The following is a 22,904-nucleotide window of genomic DNA, read 5'->3' as shown; positions in this document are numbered from 1 at the left end:
AAAAAGAAAAAGCAGCAGTCTTTTATGTTCTAAGTATTCAAATTCAAAGAAAAGAAATTCCCTTTCGACTTTGAGAAAACAAAACAAAACAACAACAACAAAAAAACCACCCACATCACTCTGGATACATTAGCTGAATTCTGAATCATAAGTTGTATAGAGAGACTGACATTACTGCAATATAGAAAAGCTTACAAAATATCTAATGCTTTACAAAAGCAAATAGAACAAGGTACATTTATTTACTCTGCTGCAAATACTTTTGTCCAATGAGAGAAAAACATTAAAGTTCATTAGCATAATAAATGTGTATACACAACTTACTGGTAACATTGTTTTTAGTCCTGAACGCAGGAATTCATTCCTTAAATGTATTCTAAAATCAAGCTCATAGGGTGAAGTGACAAGGGCGTTTATAAACTGCATGCAGGCCACCTGCAATTAGAAAGCAAATTTTGTTAATTTTTTTTTTCATTAAGGGAATATTTACTTACTGCATTCAGATCATTATTTTTCCATTAGCTAAAGGCATACATACATATACTATAAAAAGAAATGTAAATTTTTACATAAGGATAAGGATGATTTAGTATAAACAACAAAATTAACAATTAAGTTTCTAATGTCCAGAATAATTTTAACAAAAATATGGATGGCCAAGTATTGCTGTTTTGCCAAACAATATGAAGGAATATTGAATTCTCTCTGAGAAGCTCAAAGTTCCAAAAGTCTGCATATATAGCCCTTTAAAAGATCATGAAATGTATCTTCCATACCCAGCTGTCCTCAGAGTGCACTTGGCCTCAATTCTATATGGTTATAAACACTTTTCTAAAATAAATCAAATAATGTACCCTGGTATTACACAGGGAACAGTGATAACTTGGAGCTATTATACTGATTTATACTCTCTCCATCTATCATTGGGATACACTTGCAAAAAATATAAAGTTTTAAAATATATGATTAAGAGGAATTAATTTACTGTGTATAAAAATGAATGCAAGTAAATTAAGATCAACTAGAAGGCACTGTGACACCAATGCCAAAGCGCACTGCATGACAAATAGAAGTGTTTGTTTTTAAGTGAAGGTGATTCCTTAATTATATTAACACTGTAAAGAAGGTTTGGTTTTTCTTATCTTCTAATATTGAGGTTCCCTACTATAAAGGGGACTTACTTTCTGGTAATTGCAAGCTAGAAGGGAATCAACAAAGTGCTAATTGCCAGTTGATCCATACTTTTTGGGGAATGCTGCTCAAGTTTATGGCAACTGGATAATAGTTTAAGTGATGAGCTGCACATTTAAATTGATCATTCTTTTTTTTTTAAGTTGATTTCTTTATTTTGAGGAGAGAGAGAGACAGAGAGAGCAAGTGGGGAAAGGGCAGAGAGAGAGGGAGAGAGAATCCCAAGCAGGCTCTGTGCTGACAGAGACTCAACCAGGGACTCGAATTCACAAACCACGAGATCATGACCAGAACCAAAACCAAGTCAGACGCTTAACTGACTGAGCCACCCAGGCGCCCCTAAATTGATTATTTTTAAAGTATGCAGTGAGTGCACTGTACAGTGTTCAAAGAGTTGATTTCCAGAGAACTGGAAAACCAGATTTGGTAAAGATGTCAAGTATATATACAAGTATATATAGGAGACACAAATAAATAATAGTATGAGAAAAACAGATCAGCAAAAGAAAATATTTCAAATGTATTTTGACTTGACCTATCCCACCTATCATTTTAATAGTTATTTTTCAAGTAGAAAGAAAATATTAAAAGGTTTAAAAGTACAGTTCCTTTAAATATTTCTTTATTAAAAATAAAGTATTCCTTTCATTTTTACATATGTACCTTAGCCATTTAAGCTGTTTTTAGGGAGAATAGTCCATCCACTTCACATCCAGGTTCAAAAATAAAAAGTTGTATGTTTTAAAGGGGATGACTAAAGTTGTTTCTAACATTACTAAATATCTAAATGGCAACTGAACAATGTAGTCCAACTCCTATGAATGCTCAAATGTCAATATAAAACATTTAGACAATTGATTAAAAATACTTGCTTTATCGTAAAACACATTTCAAATAAGTTATTATGATATTTATGCCTTAATGGACTAGTTAACCTTCTTACTTACAATAAGAAAATATGTAAGTCTTTATATAGTTTCCATAGGATGGGATAAAAGTTTGCATACTGTACATATTATTAAATATATTATCATTGCATGTGCTTGAATGATCCTTGTTATGTTACAACTATGACATGACCAAACAAGCCAAAGTACATGTCTAATCCAAAATTAATAGAGAGAAAAGTTGCCATCTGCTAGGATTGTTTTTGCCAGAAGAAATTCTAGCTTAATGGCTTGTATTAATACCCTACAAGAGAACATTTCAATAAGAAACAAGTTAATGAGTCTTGGAATTGTACCTTTATACAAATAAAAGTATTTAGATCAGGAGATGATAAAAATAGTAAAAATCAATAAAATTAATGAATATATCAACATAAAAATACCTTTACATTTAATAAGACAAACACTGCAATACTATAAAATACTTTACATGTGATGTATAACTGAATGCTAAAAAAGAAGTGGCATTGAGGGGAACCTGGGTGGCTCAGTTGGTTAAGCACTGACTTCGGCTCAGATCATGATCTTGCAATTCTTTTTTTTTTTTTTTCAACGTTTATTTATTTTTGGGACAGAGAGAGACAGAGCATGAACAGGGGAGGGGCAGAGAGAGAGGGAGACACAGAATCGGAAACAGGCTCCAGGCTCCGAGCCATCGCGGGGCTCGAACTCACGGACCGCGAGATCGTGACCTGGCTGAAGTCGGACGCTTAACCGACTGCGCCACCCAGGCGCCCCGTTTTTTTGTTTGTTTTTTTTGTTTTTTTTCAACGTTTATTTATTTTTGGGACAGAGAGAGACAGAGCATGAACAGGGTGCAATTCTTGAGTTTGAGCCCCGCATCAGACTCTGTTCTGACGGCTCGGGGCCTGAAGCCTGCTTTGGATTCTGTGACTCCCTCTCTCTGCCCTTCCCCTGCTTGTGCTCGGTCTCTCTGTCTCTCTGCCTCTCTCTCAAAAATAAATAAGTTTTTAAAAAATGTTAAAAAAAGAAGTTGCATTCATTGACTATAAAATAATTAGAAGACAAACAAAATAGGTAGGAGACACTTTGAAGTCAGCAATTTAAAGAAATAATGGCACTGGTTTATCAATGTACTATTTATTGTTTATCAAATTCTAATAGACATATAATAAAATTAATAACATAAGGAGAATAGTCATACCATCATGTCATTTTTCCAACATATTCTGTTACAGTGATTCCCTCTTATAAAAACATTTATAGTGTATGAATGTGAAGAACAAAAAAATTATCTTAAATACGTCTATATCTTTATGTTACTATGTAATTACTGCCCTTTTTAGAGGACATAACAAAATCAATCCAAAACCAAAATAATTGTCACTATTTACAAATACAAAATTAAATTTTAAAAATAGAATTCGTTTCAATGCCAGAATATATTATTACTTAAATATAAACACGAAACAGCCATTATGTAGATTCTGAATAATTAAATACAGAACCCTAAACTATTATCATTAGTATTATTCTTTAAAAAAAATAAATTTGAAAGCACATTTATTTATATATTTTTTAATTTTTATTGTTGAGAGAGAGAAAGAGAGAGAGAGAGAGAGGGAGGGAGAGGGGAGGGGCAGAAAGAGAGGGAGACACAGAATCTGAAGCAGGCTCCAGGCTCTGAACTGTCAGCACAGAGCTCAATGCTGGGCTCAAACTCACTAACTGCAATATCATGATGTAGCCAAAGTTGGACACTTAAAAGACAGATGCACCTGGCACCCCTGTTCTTATTATTAATTACCAAACAATATAGAGATTTTATATAATTCACCATTTAATGCCTTCCTCATAAAAACCATTCAACATAAGTGTTACTATTATTCTTAATTCACAGATGATGAAGCTGAGGTTCAAAGCAGGTAACTTATACAAGGTCAGACAGCAAGGAGAAAACTCATGATTCTAAACCATATCATTTTATTTCAAATACAGAATAATTTCTAGCACATTCAAATGCCTCATTAACTCCATTCATAGATTCACACAAAAAAAGATTTTAAGGATGGGTAATATAATAAAATTTAACTATTGCATCGTTTAATATACTGGAAATATCTAGCTTTGAAACTATTAATTAGAAAGCATACAATTATTTTAATAATATATTGTCTAGTATATAAAGTGCTTATCATGTAAGTCAATTATACCTCAATTTTAAAGAAAACAAAACAATGTGGTTATCAAAATGCATAATAGATTACAAACAAAAAAAAGAGGAAAGGTAGAAAACAGTTCCCAGAATGTGTTATATTCCACTATATATGTGTATATGTGTATATATGTATATGTGTGTATACATATATATACATCCTGAACAATGAAGTACGGGTAGCATCCCATCATTCAAAATAATGGTCTCCACTTTCCTTTACTTCCTGCCATGCCACTCCCTATTCAGCATACATTTGCATACAGATACAAACACACACACACACACACACACACACACACACACACACAGGCTAGAAATAGGCTATTCAATATGGGGCCACCAGTCACAATTTAAATTTAGTTTAGTTACAATTAAATAACATTTAAAATTCAGATGCTCAGTCACACTAGCAACAGTTCAAGTGTTCAAAAGCCATATGTGTCTACTGGCTACCACACTGGACGGCATGAATGAAGGACAATGCAGAAACTTTGACTAGATAGCATTGCACTAGGGGCTTTAAGGAAAAAGTCTTCTGCCTAATATCTAAAACCTAAGCTCCAAAGAAGTACAAAACTCATTCCCAAATAATGATAGTTTCAGAATTGCTATGTTGAACTTCCAAGCGTATAAATCTTTAAGATCATGATTGAACTATATTGTCTGCTTATAAGGCAAAATCAATCTGCTTTAAAAAAATCCAACCCCAGAGATGCAAAATAAAGAATATGTGATTTTAAAGTGGAGAGACTGCCTAAAAATGCCAAATACTCTGTTCTGATGTGTTCCTTTAAAGATAAAGAAACTGGAAACCTAGAAATACTAGATGATTCGCCCAAGATCATGTAGCTAATAAAAAGCCATGAAGACTGAACTAGAACTCATGTCTCATGACTGTTTGGGATTCTTTGTACAACACTACAATTCACAAATCTGGCCTTGCTGAATAGCATTTTTCCTTACACTGGGAAGAAAAGCAAGTACCCTTGAACTGAATATCACAAAGTCCATTTTTCCAGATTCTTTCTGTTGCTTAGTTTCTTTATAATAGGTCTAAGTTTCAAAATGGTCTGCCATATCTGTTTTAAATATAGCTTCCACAAGAATTAAAATTTAAACGTCACAGTAAATCAGCACATTTTGTCCATTATTAATAAATATAGTAGGATAGGACCAAAATTCTGATTCTTAACCACTAAAACAGTTTCTTTATTTGTACTTCAGGGGTCTCCTTTTCTACATGATAAATAGGCTGCCAAATAAATGCATGAATATGTATAGATAAAAACCACCAACTCTGCATGTGATAAAGATCCAATAATTTGTACCATGTATAATTATATGCTAAACTGAATCACTATCAGTTTTTCCATCAAATTAGGATTATTCCTTTACTATAATAGTATATTTTCTTTCTACAATAATGGTCTACATCCTTTAGTCACAAGATGCTATTGTCTTCATCCTGCGGTATGGGATGTGATACAGAGTGTAAAATACCACAAAAGAGATTATAAACTTTGTAAAGGCAAGTTCTGCATTCATTTAGGATTTTCTGTTTAACCTCTAATTGCCCTCAATACAATGATTAAAATATAATGGGTGAATGGTAATGAGATATCTCAAATTTTAATAGCACGAGACACAGCAACACAAAAAAAAATTGTATTCCATTTCTTACCAAAGTGGTAGAGAGCGGAACTATTTTAACATGAAATATCCTCACAAAATTATTGGAAAAATGCTACAAACTTTTATTTAACTTACCAGGTCTGAAAACTATACAACCATCTATCTCTCTGTTTGATCACAATTCAAAGAGCTATGGAGTACAATAATTGCCAACTCTAGGGCATTCTCAGACAGATTATCCATATTGCCACTAGCTGTGACAAAGTGTGCTTTTAAAATTTTATTGACATGGTCACAACTTGACCTTATTAAGTACTTTGTTGACATTAACAAGGTCTTTCTTTATCTTACCCCAGCAGGATTTAGGAAAAAAGATGGTTTAAGTCAAATAAGTACAAAACAAGAAAGATAGAAATGTACAGAGCAAGTTAATTAAATCAAGAAATGGAGAAAAAGTCCAGGCAGATGAAGCCATGTACAAAGGTATGGAGGTAGAAGGAAAAAACAGCATAAAATGTTCAGGATTCTGAGCACACTATGACTGGACCAAAACATATAAGTAGAATAGTGGTGAAGTATAAGTAGAAGAGTGGTGAAATATGAGGCTACAGATATGATGATGTATTTTGATGATGATGATGATGATGATGATGATGATGAAGTATTTTGTGTGTACTAAGACTACATTTTAATCCTAGAGGTTACGGGAAGATCTTGTTGGATTGAGCAGTGATATGACAAGAACTGTACTTCAAAACTATAACTCTGTGGAAGATGATTTAAAAGGGGTTGGAATAAAAGGTAGAAGATATTTAAGAGTCCAGAAAAATGGCAAAATGGTGAGATGTGACAATGCACTGAAGTACACAAATGGCAGCAGAGGTGGAGGGGAAGGGATACCAATGAAGGAAAGAACAACACTAAGGAAGTAGAGTTGGTAGGATTTGGTGACTGAAGGAATGGTGAATGGAGAAGAATAGATTCAAAGATGACTATAATGTTTCTGGTTTATACTACCCAGTGGATAATGCTAAGGTAACCAGGATTGAGAATACAAAAGAAAGGCAGGTTAAGATTGGAGAGAGGATTAGAGTAGGAAGGAGAAGGATGAAGAATAGGCAGGTAAGTAGCATTAAGGACAATATTGAATTTGAAATTCAGTCAAGAGGCAGCTGACCATATGGGGGGTCTGTCTGAGTCAGTAGAATTTGGAAAAGAAGAGTTCAGAGAAATTCATCATATAGAAGTACTAGATGCAAGTCATAAGGATGGATGAGGCTGTCCAAGGACAATGTACAGAATGAGCAATGCAATGAACCAAAGCAAAGGACCAAAGAAGTGAGAATTAAGCTCTTAGGAAGCAGTATATTTTAGGGCCAAATATACAGACAGAAGATTTAAAAGATTTAAAAATATAAGAGACAAAACAAGGAGAGGTTAGGATTATGGAAATTGTGGAACGAGAGAACTTTGATAGGAATAATCAATAGTGTCAAATGGTGCTGAAGACGCCAATATGACAACTTAAAAAGTGTCTTGCTTTTTATATAATGGAGGTCACTAGTGACCCTCCATGACAAAAAAAAGATATATTTGACAATTAATCATCTTTGAAATAGACATAAAAGGAAAGACATCCTTTAAGTCAGAAGTTACTTTTATATGAACTTGAAAAATGACTACATTGTGTAAATATATCTATACAGCCCCCCATTATACTAAGTCCACTCTAAAAATGATAGTAATATAAAACTGTCAATAAATAGAACAAGTTTCCTAAGTGCTAGCAGGTATTCATTCAACACCTAATATTTAACACATTCATTTACTTTTCTACAAATTTTCTCCTTATTCATAAGCTGTAGCACCTTGTTTTATTATAAATTTACCTGTACTCACAAATGATAAATGATTTATCCAAGGCTACATCCTCCGTGTGATGGCATAAGTGCACTAATAGCTAATTTACAAGCATGCTTAGAGTAAAATCTGAAGACTTGAGAACCACTATGAAAAAAAATCAATCTACAAAGAATCAGTCCATATATCTGAGGGTTTGTCTATGTAAGCATGAACATTTGTTTTTGCACAGAACTCTTTCTGAAATGAATTAGATAATTCCTACATTCTTAAACAAAATATCCTAGATATAATTATATAATTATTTTCTTGCTGCCTCAGGGGTGTGATTGAATATGTGAGTTAGTGAGCTATGATGTAACACAGAGATGCCTGCAGGAGCTACTGAGGTGTGTAGGGCTACTTGCTTAGTTTTAATAAGGTGAGGTACTGTGTAGTGGTTAAGATCATGTACTTTGGAGCCACACTCCCTAGTGTCTAATCTGGATTTTTGCTCCTAATCACATTGTGGCCCTTGGAAAGTTATCTAACCTCTACGAGCCTGTTTCTTCATATATAAAATGGGGATACTACTATCTTTCTCCTAGAATTGCTGTGAGGTTTAAAACGAGGTAATGTGTAAAGTATTAGAACATGGGTATGTGATGTATACATGCTATCTTTAATTTCTTATTTTTATGATGTCTCTAAGATATCCAGTTAAGCATTTGGACATGTAAGTTTGAAAAGAGAGAGAGAGATGAGATGGACTTATAATTCTGGGGAATCACTAGAATATAGCTGGATGCTAAAGCTAGAGAAACAATTGAGAACATTCATGAGAAAAATAAAATACATATGTATGCATACAAGTATATATATGTAAATGTACATATATATGTGTAAACAAAAGTGATAATATAAGAGGGCCAAAGATAGAACAGAGAGAAAGAAAATACCCAAGAAAAATAGGAGAAACACATGAAAAAGAGACAAAGCAGTTAAAGTAGTCAGAGAGCAAGGCGAGAATGGGGACCATAAAGCCAAAGGCAGTAAAATTTTCAAGGAGGGAGGCGATTAATACTGCCAAATGATGAGGATTAGAAAAAGGCTATTGGATTTTGAAATTAGAAGATCACTGTTGACCTTTTTAATAACTTTGAAAATCCTAAGTTGTAAAAGGAAATTTAGGAAACAGAGAAAACAAGTACAGATGATTCTTTTAGAGACTGGGACTATGAAATAAAAAAAGGAAGGTGAGAGGTTGGTTCAAAGAACAAGTAAGATCAAAAGTATTGCAGTATGGGTAAGAACTAAGAATGCTACTTAGCTGAAGGGAAGTCAGTGAAGAGAGAGCATATGAAGATATATGACTTACTGTCTCTCTGTTTCTTGAACTATTGCAGATTATGAAAATCCTATCACAAGTACAAAATTTCCCTTTAAAGATGACCTTGAAAACTTCTATGGGAAGTAAATAACCTGTTTTAAAATCCCCCCAAAAAAGAGAAAAATGTACACAATTGTTATTTAAAAATATAATTAGTGCTGTATTTTTTTTTTTTTTCTGAAATTTATTGACACATTGGTTTCCATACAACACCCAGTGCTCATCCCAAGAGGTGCCCTCCTCAATACCCATCACCCACCCTCTCCTCCCTCCCACCCCCCATCAACCCTCAGTTTGTTCTCAGTTTTTAACAGTCTCTTATGCTTTGGCTCTCTCCCTTTCTAACCTCTTTTTTTTTTTTTTTCCTTCCCCTCCCCCATGGGTTCCTGTTAAGTTTCTCAGGATCCACATAAGAGTGAGACCATATGGTATCTGTCTTTCTCTGTATGGCTTATTTCACTTAGCATCACACTCTCCAGTTCCATCCACGTTGCTACAAAAGGCCATATTTCATTTTTTCTCATTGCCATGTAATATTCCATTGTGTATATAAACCACAATTTCTTTATCCATTCATCAGTTGATGGACATTTAGGCTCTTTCCATAATTTGGCTATTGTTGAGAGTGCTGCTATGAACATTGGGGTACACGTGGCCATATGCATCAGTGCTCCTGTATCCCTTGGATAAATTCCTAGCAGTGCTATTGCTGGGTCATAGGGTAGGTCTATTTTTAATTTTCTGAGGAACCTCCACACTGCTTTCCAGAGCGGCTGCACCAATTTGCATTCCCACCAACAGTGCAAGAGGGTTCCCGTTTCTCCACATCCTCTCCAGCATCTATAGTCTCCTGATTTGTTCATTTTGGCCACTCTGACTGGCGTGAGGTGATACCTGAGTGTGGTTTTGATTTGTATTTCCCTGATAAGGAGCGACGCTGAACATCTTTTCATGTGTCTGTTGGCCATCCGGATGTCTTCTTTAGAGAAGTGTCTATTCATGTTTTCTGCCCATTTCTTCACTGGGTTATTTGTTTTTCGGGTGTGGAGTTTGGTGAGCTCTTTATAGATTTTGGATACTAGCCCTTTGTCCGATATGTCATTTGCAAATATCTTTTCCCATTCCGTTGGTTGCCTTTTAGTTTTGTTGGTTGTTTCCTTTGCTGTGCAGAAGCTTTTTATCTTCATAAGGTCCCAGTAATTCACTTTTGCTTTTAATTCCCTTGCCTTTGGGGATGTGTCGAGTAAGAGATTGCTACGGCTGAGGTCAGAGAGGTCTTTTCCTGCTTTCTCCTCTAAGGTTTTGATGGTTTCCTGTCTCACATTTAGGTCCTTTATCCATTTTGAGTTTATTTTTGTGAATGGTGTGAGAAAGTGGTCTAGTTTCAACCTTCTGCATGTTGCTGTCCAGTTCTCCCAGCACCATTTGTTAAAGAGGCTGTCTTTTTTCCATTGGATGTTCTTTCCTGCTTTGTCAAAGATGAGTTGGCCATACGTTTGTGGGTCTAGTTCTGGGGTTTCTATTCTATTCCATTGGTCTATGTGTCTGTTTTGGTGCCAATACCATGCTGTCTTGATGATGACAGCTTTGTAGTAGAGGCTAAAGTCTGGGATTGTGATGCCTCCTGCTTTGGTCTTCTTCTTCAAAATTCCTTTGGCTATTCGGGGCCTTTTGTGGTTCCATATGAATTTTAGGATTGCTTGTTCTAGTTTCGAGAAGAATGCTGGTGCAATTTTGATTGGGATTGCATTGAATGTGTAGATAGCTTTGGGTAGTATTGACATTTTGACAATATTTATTTTTCCAATCCATGAGCAGGGAATGTCTTTCCATTTCTTTAAATCTTCTTCAATTTCCTTCAGAAGCTTTCTATAGTTTTCAGCATACAGATCCTTTACATCTTTGGTTAGATTTATTCCTAGGTATTTTATGCTTCTTGGTGCAATTGTGAATGGGATCAGTTTCTTTATTTGTCTTTCTGTTGCTTCATTGTTAGTGTATAAGAATGCAACTGATTTCTGTACATTGATTTTGTAGCCTGTAACTTTGCTGAATTCCTGTATCAGTTCTAGCAGACTTTTGGTGGAGTCTATCGGATTTTCCATGTATAATATCATGTCATCTGCAAAAAGCGAAAGCTTGACTTCATCTTTGCCAATTTTGATGCCTTTGATTTCCTTTTGTTGTCTGATTGCTGATGCTAGAACTTCCAGCACTATGTTAAACAGCAGCGGTGAGAGTGGGCATCCTTGTCGTGTTCCTGATCTCAGGGAAAAAGCTTTCAGTTTTTCCCCGTTGAGGATGATGTTAGCTGTGGGCTTTTCATAGATGGCTTTTATGATCTTTAAGTATGTTCCTTCTATCCCGACTTTCTCAAGGGTTTTTATTAAGAAAGGGTGCTGGATTTTGTCGAAGGCCTTTTCTGCATCGATTGACAGGATCATATGGTTCTTCTCTCTTTTTTTGTTAATGTGATGTATCACGTTGATTGATTTGCGAATGTTGAACCAGCCCTGCATCCCAGGAATGAATCCCACTTGATCATGGTGAATAATTCTTTTGATATGCCGTTGAATTCGATTTGCTAGTATCTTATTGAGAATTTTTGCATCCATATTCATCAGGGATATTGGCCTGTAGTTCTCTTTTTTGACTGGGTCTCTGTCTGGTTTAGGAATCAAAGTAATACTGGCTTCATAGAATGAGTCTGGAAGTTTTCCTTCCCTTTCTATTTCTTGGAATAGCTTGAGAAGGATAGGTATTATCTCTGCTTTAAACGTCTGGTAGAACTCCCCTGGGAAGCCATCTGGTCCTGGACTCTTATTTGTTGGGAGATTTTTGATAACCGATTCAATTTCTTCGCTGGTTATGGGTCTGTTCAAGCTTTCTATTTCCTCCTGATTGAGTTTTGGAAGCGTGTGGGTGTTCAGGAATTCGTCCATTTCTTCCAGGTTGTCCAATTTGTTGGCATATAAGTTTTCATAGTATTCCCTGATAATTGTTTGTATCTCTGAGGGATTGGTTGTAATAGTTCCATTTTCATTCATGATTTTATCTATTTGGGTCATCTCCCTTTTCTTTTTGAGAAGCCTGGCTAGAGGTTTGTCAATTTTGTTTATTTTTTCAAAAAACCAACTCTTGGTTTCGTTGATCTGCTCTACAGTTTTTTTAGTTTCTATATTGTTTATTTCTGCTCTGATCTTTATTATTTCTCTTCTTCTGCTGGGCTTAGGCTGCCTTTGCTGTTCTGCTTCTAGTTCCTTTAGGTGTGCTGTTAGATTTTGTATTTGGGATTTTTCTTGTTTCTTGAGATAGGCCTGGATTGCAATGTATTTTCCTCTCAGGACTGCCTTTGCTGCGTCCCAAAGTGTTTGGATTGTTGTATTTTCATTTTCGTTTGTTTCCATATATTTTTTAATTTCTTCTCTAATTGCCTGGTTGACCCACTCATTCGTTAGTAGGGTGTTCTTTAACCTCCATGCTTTTGGAGGTTTTCCAGACTTTTTCCTGTGGTTGATTTCAAGCTTCATGGCATTGTGGTCTGAAAGTAAGCATGGTATAATTTCAATTCTTGTAAACTTATGAAGGGCTGTTTTGTGACCCAGTATATGATCTATCTTGGAGAATGTTCCATGTGCACTCGAGAAGAAAGTATATTCTGTTGCTTTGGGATGCAGAGTTCTAAATATATCTGTCAAGTCCATCTCATCCAATGTCTCATTCAGGGCCCTTGTTTCTTTATTGACCGTGTGTCTAGTTGATCTATCCATTTCTGTAAGTGGTGTATTAAAGTCCCCTGCAATGACCACATTCTTATCAATAAGGTTGCTTATGTTTATGAGTAATTGTTTTATATATTTGGGGGCTCCGGTATTCGGTGCATAGACATTTATAATTGTTAGCTCTTCCTGATGGATAGACCCTGTAACTATTATATAATGTCCTTCTTCATCTCTTGTTACAGCCTTTAATTTAAAGTCTAGTTTGTCTGATATAAGTATGGCTACTCCAGCTTTCTTTTGGCTTCCAGTCGCATGATAAATAGTTCTCCATCCCCTCACTCTCAATCTAAAGGTGTCCTCAGGTCTAAAATGAGTCTCTTGTAGACAGCAAATAGATGGGTCTTGTTTTTTTATCCATTCTGATACCCTATGTCTTTTGGTTGGCGCATTTAATCCATTTACATTCAGTGTTATTATAGAAAGATACGGGTTTAGAGTCATTGTGATGTCTGTATGTTTTATGCTTATAGTGATGTCTCTGGGACTTTGTCTCACAGGGACCCCCTTAGGATCTCTTGTAGGGCTGGTTTAGTGGTGACAAATTCCTTCAGTTTTTGTTTGTTTGGGAAGACCTTTATCTCTCCTTCTATTCTAAATGACAGACTTGCTGGATAAAGGATTCTTGGCTGCATATTTTTTCTGTCTAGCACCCTGAAAATCTCTTGCCAATTCTTTCTGGCCTGCCAAGTTTCAAAAGAGAGATCAGTCACGAGTCTTATAGGTCTCCCTTTATATGTGAGGGCACGTTTACCCCTTGCTGCTTTCAGAATTTTCTCTTTATCCTTGTATTTTGCCAGTTTCACTATGATATGTCGTGCAGAAGATCGATTCAAGTTACGTCTGAAGGGAGTTCTCTGTGCCTCTTGGATTTCAATGCCTTTTTCCTTCCCCAGTTCAGGGAAGTTCTCAGCTATGATTTCTTCAAGTACCCCTTCAGCACCTTTCCCTCTCTCTTCCTCCTCTGGGATACCAATTATGCGTATATTATTTCTTTTTAGTGTATCACTTAATTCTCTAATTTTCCCCTCATACTCCTGGATTTTTTTATCTCTCTTTTTCTCAGCTTCCTCTTTTTCCATAACTTTATCTTCTAGTTCACCTATTCTCTCCTCTGCCTCTTCAAGCCGAGCTGTGGTGGTTTCCATTTTGTTATGCATTTCGTTTAAAGCGTTTTTCAGCTCCTCGTGACTGTTCCTTAGTCCCTTGATCTCTGTAGCAAGAGATTCTCTGCTGTCCTGTATACTGTTTTCAAGCCCAGCGATTAATTTTATGACTATTATTCTAAATTCACTTTCTGTTATATTATTTAAATCCTTTTTGATCAGCTCATTAGCTGTTGTTATTTCCTGGAGATTCTTCTGAGGGGAGTTCTTCCGCTTGGTCATTTTGGATAGTCCCTGGCGTGGTGAGGACCTGCAGGGCACTTCCCCTGTGCTGTGGTGTATACCTGGAGTTGGTGGGCGGGGCCGCAGTCAGACCTGATGTCTGCCCCCAGCCCACCGCTGGGGCCACAGTCAGACTGGTGTGTGCCTTCTCTTCCCCTCTCCTAGGGGCGGGATTCACTGTGGGGTGGTGTGGCTCGTCTGGGCTACTTGCACCCTGCCCGGCTTGTGATGCTGGGGATCTGGCGTATTAGCTGGGGTGGGTAGGCAAGGTGCTCGGGGGCAGGAGGGGCAGGCTTAGATCGCTTCTCCTTAGGTGATCCACTTCAGGAGGGGCCCTGTGGCAGCGGGAGGGAGTCAGATCCGCTGCCGGAGGTTTGGCTCCGCAGAAGCGCAGAGTTGGGTGTTTGCGCGGAGCGAGCAAGTTCCCTGGCAGGAACCGGTTCCCTTTGGGATTTCGGCTGGGGGATGGGCGGGGGAAATGGCGCTGGCGAGCGCCTTTGTTCCCCACGAAACTGAGCTCTGTTGTCAGGGGGCTCAGCAGCTCTCCCTCCCTTTGTCCTCCAGCCTTCCCGCTTTCTGAGCAGAGCTGTTAATTTATGACCTCCCAGACGCTAAGTCGCGCTTGCTGTCGGAACACAGTCTGCCCGGCCCCTCCGCTTTTGCAAGCCAGACTCGGGGGCTCTGCTTGGCCGGCGAGCCGCCCCTCCGCCCCGGCTCCCTCCCGCCAGTCCGTGGAGCGCGCACCGCCTCGCCGCCCTTCCTACCCTCTTCTGTGGGCCTCTCGTCTGCGTTTGGCTCCGGCGACTCTGTTCTGCTAATCCTCTGGCGGTTTTCTGGGTTATTTAGGCAGGTGTAGATGGAATCTAAGTGATCAGCAGGACGTGCGGTGAGCCCAGCGTCCTCCTAAGCCGCCATCTTGCCGCAACTCTCAATTAGTGCTGTATTTTAACAGAATTACTTCCTGCGGCTATAATAACATTTTGAGAAGTCTCAGGGTACTACAGAAATAGAAAATGTAATTCTATTACATTTAAAATACAGCACTAATTATAATTTTTAAACAATAAGTTTAAACTTTTGTGTTTCATTCTGTATTCTGAAAATATTTTTGAAATTTTAGATGAAATTTTTTTCATTGACATGAAATAGTTCAAATAAAAAAAAACCCAATTCACAATTTGTGTAAGAGTGATAGGCTTTGCATATAGCAAATTACTAATTTTTGTAGCTCATCAAACTAGGAAATTTCAGGGGCACCTGTATGGCTCAGTTGGTTAAGTGTCTGACTCTTGATTTCCACTCAGGTCATGATTTCATGGTTTGTTAAGTTTGAGCCCTGTGTCAGGCAACGCACTGACAGCATGGAGCCTGCTTAGGATTCTCTCTTTCCCTCTCTCTGCCCCTACCTTGTTCATGCTCTCTCTCTCTCAAAATAAATTTTAAAAACTTAAAAAATATTTTTAAAAGGAAGAAAATGCAGTATACAAATGATTCATCACAAAGACCTGGCTTCAAATTACATCTCCACACTTCAATAGCTGTGTGATTTTGAGTGACTGATTTGAGTAAGTAATGAAGACATTGAATGTATCTAAAACACTTACTTCTCCTATACATACATTGTGGGACAAGTACAAACTCCTATATATGACTGAATGCCAGTGATATTTAGTTAGGTAAGCCCAACTAAAGAAACAAGAACAAAGATTTCAAGAAGTCATCTAAAACGTACAGTTTTCGGGGGAACCTAAGAGGCTTATTTGGTTGAGCATCCAACTCTTGAATTTGGCTCAGGTCATGATCTCACGGTCATGAAATGGAGCCCCACGTTGGGCTCCATGCTGAGCATGAAGCCTACTTAAGATTCACTCTCTCTCTCCCTCTCCCCTACTTGCTGTGTCTCTAAAAGAAAAAAGTACAGTTTTCAAATCTTTCAAATCTTTTCAAATATTTCAGTAGAGATATTAAAAATTTTAAGAGAGGGGCGCCTGGGCGGCTCAGTCGGTTAAGCGTCCTCCTTCGGCTCAGGTCATGATCTCGCGGTTCATGAGTTCGAGCCCTGCATCAGGCTCCATGCTCACAGCTTGGAGCCTGGAGCTTGCTTTGGATTCTGTGTCTCCCTCTCTGTCTGCTTCTCCCCTGCTTGCATTCTGTCTCTGTCTCTCTCAAAAATAAATAAACATTTAAAAAAAAACTTAAAAAAAAGTGACAGAATTTTTATATAATGTACAGTATATAAGTATATATATTATATAATAAGTATATTATAATATATAATAAGAAGTATATTTTAAAAAGGAAAGCAGAATGAAATATCCCAATTATTTAAAATGTAATACATTGGACATAAAAGGCACACCATAAAAGTTTACCCAAAATGATAATCATAGAGAAAAAACAACTAACAAAGATCCTTAAATATTTAAAGAGAGATTATAGTTTTGTAACACTACAGTATTCTCTTTGGACAAGCCAATTCATCTATCTGCTGTAGTTTCAAACCCTGGCAAAAAAAAAAAGATACTAATAATTTATAGCACAATAAAAAATAAAAAAATGATAAAATAAATTGTTTTACATTAGATAAGAAATTTTAACATTTAAACACTCCCTACTAAATAATTTGATAAAATTAAATGTGTAACCATCTTCTCTTTGTTGAATGATACTACAGTAGTTTAAAAATTAATTCAGAAAAAGATCGCCATGGTGCATTACATGGTAAACAGTGTCTAAAAGAAAGAGATGAGCATCAAAGACCAAAAACCCTGATGTCAAATTCTAAGTCTGCCACTTACAAGCTGTATCAGCATAGATAAGTTATCTAGTCTCAATAAGCCTATTCATCTCATAAACAAAATGGACATGATAATAAGGCCTACACAGCTCAGTTGTTATGAGAATTAAATCAGATAATTTATGTAAATTAAAATTCTTAGTCCATGATCTCACACAATAAATATGGTCAATAAATATGACTTCTCATCACTCAAGAACAAAGTTATCTTTCATAAAATGGGTCTATTCCTGAAACCATCTAAGAAAAAATAGTGAGTTTTGTCATTTTCTAAATAAGACATTTAGTCTCGGTATATACAGGGCTATCAGATAGACCCTGACCAAAGAGTTGTAATTCACCCCCCCCCTCCAACATTCTGGTGAATCAGATATCTGAATGTTGTGTGAATGACATAAAGAGAGATATGCTTAGTTTTCCTAAATTTCTACAATAAGCCCACAGACTTCATCAACTTATGTTAGGATAATAGCATTGTCTGAATTGTTGCCCTATTACACTTGATTATTGCTAAAGCTTTAATTTCAATGGTTTATTTTATTTTTTAATGTTTATTTATTTTGAGAGAGAGAGAGAGAGAGAGAGAGAGAGAGAGAGAAAGAGAGCAGGGAAGAGGCAGAGAGAGAAAGAGAGAGAGAATCCCAAGCAGGCTCTGCACTGCCAGCACAGAGCCTGATGCAGGGCTCAAACCCACGAACCGAGAGATCACAACCTGAGCTGAAACCAAGAGTCAGATGCTTAAACAACTGAGCCACACAAGTACCCCAATGGTTTATTTTCTTATTTCCTAACTTTCTTCCAAATATTAATGATAATCATACTCACCATATTATAATAACTTGAAGTAGTTTTCCTAATTTTAAACAAATCGTTACTCTCACAGACAAAATTTCTAGCTTTTATAAATGACCAAGCAACAGGAAGAATTTCATTTTTATGTTCCATTCTATTTAAATACTAGAAAGAATGGAGTTGGCATCATACAAAATGAATACTTTAAATATAACCCCAGAAGCCATTGAAGACAAAATGAACTCACCTGTAATTGCAAAGCTTCGTGATTTTCTAATCCTTCCACAATAGGTGAAAATCGTTCCCTATTATTTCTTTCTGCTGCTGTAGTTATTGCCCCTAAAAGTTTATCAAGACTACACACACACACACACACACACACACACACACACAGAAAAAAAAATAGAAATGAGAAATCCATCTTATACATACATTATGATATGGGTTATCTTTCAGTCTTCCCTATTTCCTTTCTAGCACTTGATGTTTATAAAGACCACCACAATTTAAGAGTTGTGTTCCTTCCTATCCACATATTTCTACAAGTCAAATATTGATAGTTTTAAATAATTTCGGGCCATCAAAATGAAAATTCAATTAAAAACTTTAGGAAAATAAATTTTCTAGGTTATAATTTTTAAAAGATCCTTAGTTGATAAACAGTGAAATTTAAAATTTCAGGTTTTGATATTTCATGCGTCAACATGATTATTAATAATCATTTAAGTATAATATGGCATATACAATATTAAAATCTTATAATAAAGTGCTGGAAAGAGCAGATACATTTAAAAGAATTGAAAACATCAACAATCTTTGAAAATGGGAACAAGAAACAAAAACTAAAAGAGAAAAGCTAGGTAACTAGAAAAGCATCTATAATTACCTAGCGCAAGAGAATTATTTACCAGAAGAAAATTATTGGAAACTATCACTATACAGTGTCTGAATCAAATTAACCTCCCTGGAGTATACTATGCTTATCGAACTATAGTTATAATTATAAAACATATACCAGAATAGGTTATATTATAGGAATTAAATACTGAAAACCCAATTGACAAGAAAAACATTATTTACTCATATATAAACGGATTTTTCCATGAAACCTAAGGAAACCTTACTTTTGTATATGTTATTTCATTCTTTGCTCTGAGATAAGACTTAAAGCTCTATGATAATATTTTTGGTTAGTGTTTGTCTTTGGTTTCTAAGTACACTAAGCAGCATTAAGCAAGATCTCATTTTATTCTAACATGTATGAAAAAGCCAATGTATTACAATATTCTTAAGTCTTTTCATGGCCCTGTTCTGATTCAAACAGAAATTATTACTGTCACACGAAATGTTCAGAAGAAATATTTTAGTTCATGTCCGTAAGAGGATACTTTATCTTTTATCACAATGGTTCCTTACTAACTGGGCTTGTTAATGACGTCAAATCTGAAATTTTTCTTCTCAGTCAATATTATTTCCATAGGAAGGTATGATCTAATGTACATTCAGCAATGACTTGTTAAAATTAACACATACATGCTCTCTGAATAATTACAATCTTTTTTTGTTCTTTCTGTTTAACAGGTTTACTCTACTCTATGCATAACTACTTCATCTTTTCATTTATCATAGGCAAATGAAGTAAAATACCACTTTAAATAAATTCATAGTACAAAATAAAAGCATCTGGTCAATTCTGTGGATTAAGGAAGTCAAATTTTTTGATAGGCACATGTAGAGGATATTTGTGTATGTATGTGTATGTATTTAGCCATATTTGCTCTCTGATTTTTCCCCACTTTTATAATGATTGCTTTACCTTCAGCTAGATAAAATTATATTTATTCAATATGAATCCAACTTTGAAGAATTTCCCACTAGAATTCTATTTAAAATCTCTGTCAAAAAATTTTAGGGGCGCCTGGGTGGCTCAGTCGGTTGGGCGGCCGACTTCGGCTCAGCTTATGATCTCGCGGTCTGTGAGTTCGAGCCCTGCATGGAGCTCTGTGCTGACAGCTCGGAGCCTGGAGCCTGTTTCAGATTCTGTGTCTCCTTCTCTCTCTGCCCCTCGCCCGTTCATGCTGTCTCTCTCTGTCTCAAAAATAAATAAACGTTAAAAAAGTTTTTTTAAAAAGTTTTTTTTAAATCCTGTATGTAAAAATAGATATGGTAAATTGCCAGTAAATTATTTTCTACAATTTAATTTTTTAAATTGTAATCTAAAGAATTCATGCAAGTAATCTAAAGAAAATCACAAAATATGGGCTTCCTCAAGTACTATTTTCCATGCACTTAATATAGTAATACAGCAATACTTACATGTTCTCTTCTCCAACAATGCAAATAGCAGAAAGTATTTTTACTATTTCAGTCATCATGTTGGGTTGTTTGGGATCAATTGCTCTTGCCAATAGCAAAAGACTCCTTTCATCTCCTAGAATCCTTTGCAATCCAAACTAAAGAAAAAGAAAAAATAAAAACAATAACCCTCATTCAAAATGCCTATGTAATGCATGTTTAATTTAAAAAACAACTTACAGGGTGCCTGGGTGGCTCAGTCAGTTAAGTCTCTGGCTCTTGGTTTCAGCTCAGGTCAAAATAGCATGTATATAAAGCCCCACGTCAGGCTCTGCCCTAGAACACTGACAGTGCGGTGCCTGTTTATTTATTTATTTTGAGAGAGAGAGAGAGAGAGCGAGAGAGAGAGAGAGAGCATGAGTGGGCTAGGGGGAGGGACAGAAAGAGGGAAAAAGAGAATCCCATGAATAGACACTTCTCCAAGGAAGACATCCAGGTGGCCAACCGACACATGAAAAAAATGTTCAACATCACTCATTATAGGGAAATACAAATCAAAACCACAATGAGATACCACCTTACACCTGTCAGAATAGCTAACATTAACAACTCAGGCAACAACAGATGTTGGCGAGGATGCGGAGAAAGAGGATCTCTTTTGCATTGCTGGTGGGAATGCAAGCTGGTTTAGCCACTCTGGAAAACATTATGGAGGTTCCTCAAAAAACTAAAAATAGAACTACCCTATGACCCAGCAATTGCACTACTAGGCATTTATCCACGGGATACAGGTGTGCTGTTTCGAAGGGACACATGCACCCCCATGTTTATAGCAGCACTATCAACAATAGCCAAAGTATGGAAAGAGCCCAAATGCCCATCGATGGATGAATGGATAAAGAAGAAGTGGTATATATATACAATGGAGTATTACTCGGCAATCAAAAAGAATGAAATCTTGCCATTTGCAACTATGTGGATGGAACTGGAGGGTATTATGCTAAGTGAAATTAGTCAGAGAAAGACAAAAATCATATGACTTCACTCATATGAGGACTTTAAGAGACAAAACAGATGAACATAAGGGAAGGGAAACAAAAATAATATAAAAACAGGGAGGGGGACAAAACAGAGGAGACTTATAAATAGGGAGAACAAACTGAGGGTTACTGGAGGGGTTGTGGGAGGGGGGATGGGCTAAATGGGTAAGGGACATTAAGGAATCTACTCCTGAAATCATTGTTGCACTATATGTTAACTAATTTGGATGCAAATTTTAAAAAATAAAACATAAAATAAATAAATAAATAAATAAAATAAAATAAAATAAAATGAAATAAAATACAACTCATATTGGTCTTCTAAAAACCTGTATCTCCACAATAAGGTTCTATTTAATTACATGAATGTTTTTCAAATGTAGTTGCTTGTCTATGTAATTGTTTTTAATTTGAAATGACTGCATCTTGGGAGTTTTTGCCCCTTGATCAGATGTGATTTCCCTTAGCTTGCCTAAAAAATCTATAAAGATTTGGGAGAAATACCTGAATAATAAGTATTTCCTCAACAAAGAAAAACATGTAAAGTACTTACTGATATAATTTTCTAAAGTAACTCTACTTGTGTCATTGGATCTCTCTGGAGATATCTATAATTCATGGTTACATTCTCTAATTTGTATAGAAAATAAAATTAAACAAAAGGGGTAAAATGTTGGAAAGTTCTTTTTGTATACTATATGCTTGTTAAAGAAGCAATAAACCTCTTCCATACCATCTTCTATCTTCCCCCTTTCAGGAAGCTGTGCTACATTACAAAAGCTATGAACCCAAGGAAATGGTGACTAGGTTTTGGTAAGTGTCACAGTGAACTAGGCAGAGATGACACCATTTTCACTGATTTTCTAGGCTTGGATATGAACACACAAGTGTGTATTATAAGTATGAACAGAAAAAGACATGTTTTAAAAGGTTAAAATTGAAATCTTGCCATTTACCACAATGTGGACAGAACTGGAGGGTATTATGCTAAGCGAAATAAATCAGTCAGAGAAAGACAGATATCATATGACTTCACTCAGATGTGGAATTTGAGAAACTCAACAGATAAACATAGGTGAAGGGAAGGAAAAATAAGATAAAAACAGAGGGAGAGGCAAACCATAAGAGACTTTTAAATACAGAGAACTGAGGGTTGCTGGAGGGGGGTGTAGTGGGGGAGTGAGTTAAATGGGTGAGGGGCATTAAGAAGTACACTTTTAAGGATGAGAACTGGGTATATGTAAGAGATGAATCACTGGGTTCTACTCCCAAAGCAAAGACTACACTGTATGTTAAATAACTTGAAAATAAATTAACAAAAAAATAAATTAATAAAAATAAAGTAATACTAAAAAAAAGTAGATAGACAATGAGAAGTTGCTGGAGGGAAAAAGAGAACTCATAGTTAAAACCTATGTGCACACATTTGGCTAAACAGTTAAAAATTGTTAGAATAAATGGGAGCAGGTATATAGAAAACCCCAATGGGTTCACTGTTTTACCTTGAATTTTTTTTATTAACTTTGGATTTAGTGTTTTGTTTTTTTTAAGCTATGCTGGGATTGATAACACAGAACACTAAAAATAATAAAGTTATATTATAAAACAAAAAAGAAAAAAAGGCTAAAATTGGTT

General features: G+C 36.0%; 1 protein-coding gene across 5 annotated transcripts in view; it reads right to left on the bottom strand.

Moving 5' to 3' along the window:
* Window positions 1-22,904, bottom strand: part of DIAPH2 (diaphanous related formin 2) — a 984,211-nt gene that overhangs the window by 745,769 nt on the left and 215,538 nt on the right. For all 5 annotated transcript variants that reach the window (XM_047843487.1, XM_047843489.1, XM_047843490.1 and 2 more), the window contains 3 exons: window positions 20,251-20,387; window positions 18,182-18,290; window positions 325-435 (listed from right to left, as the gene is read on the bottom strand). In XM_047843487.1, the coding sequence (XP_047699443.1) occupies window positions 325-435; window positions 18,182-18,290; window positions 20,251-20,387 (357 nt within the window). The remainder of the gene's footprint in view (window positions 1-324; window positions 436-18,181; window positions 18,291-20,250; window positions 20,388-22,904) is intronic.

This window comes from Prionailurus viverrinus, chromosome X, assembly GCF_022837055.1.
Source record: "Prionailurus viverrinus isolate Anna chromosome X, UM_Priviv_1.0, whole genome shotgun sequence".
In the NCBI taxonomy this organism is placed as follows: domain Eukaryota; kingdom Metazoa; phylum Chordata; class Mammalia; order Carnivora; family Felidae; genus Prionailurus; species Prionailurus viverrinus.
Note: the sequence above shows the minus strand (reverse complement) of the source record. Positions and strands in the feature narration are given on the sequence as shown.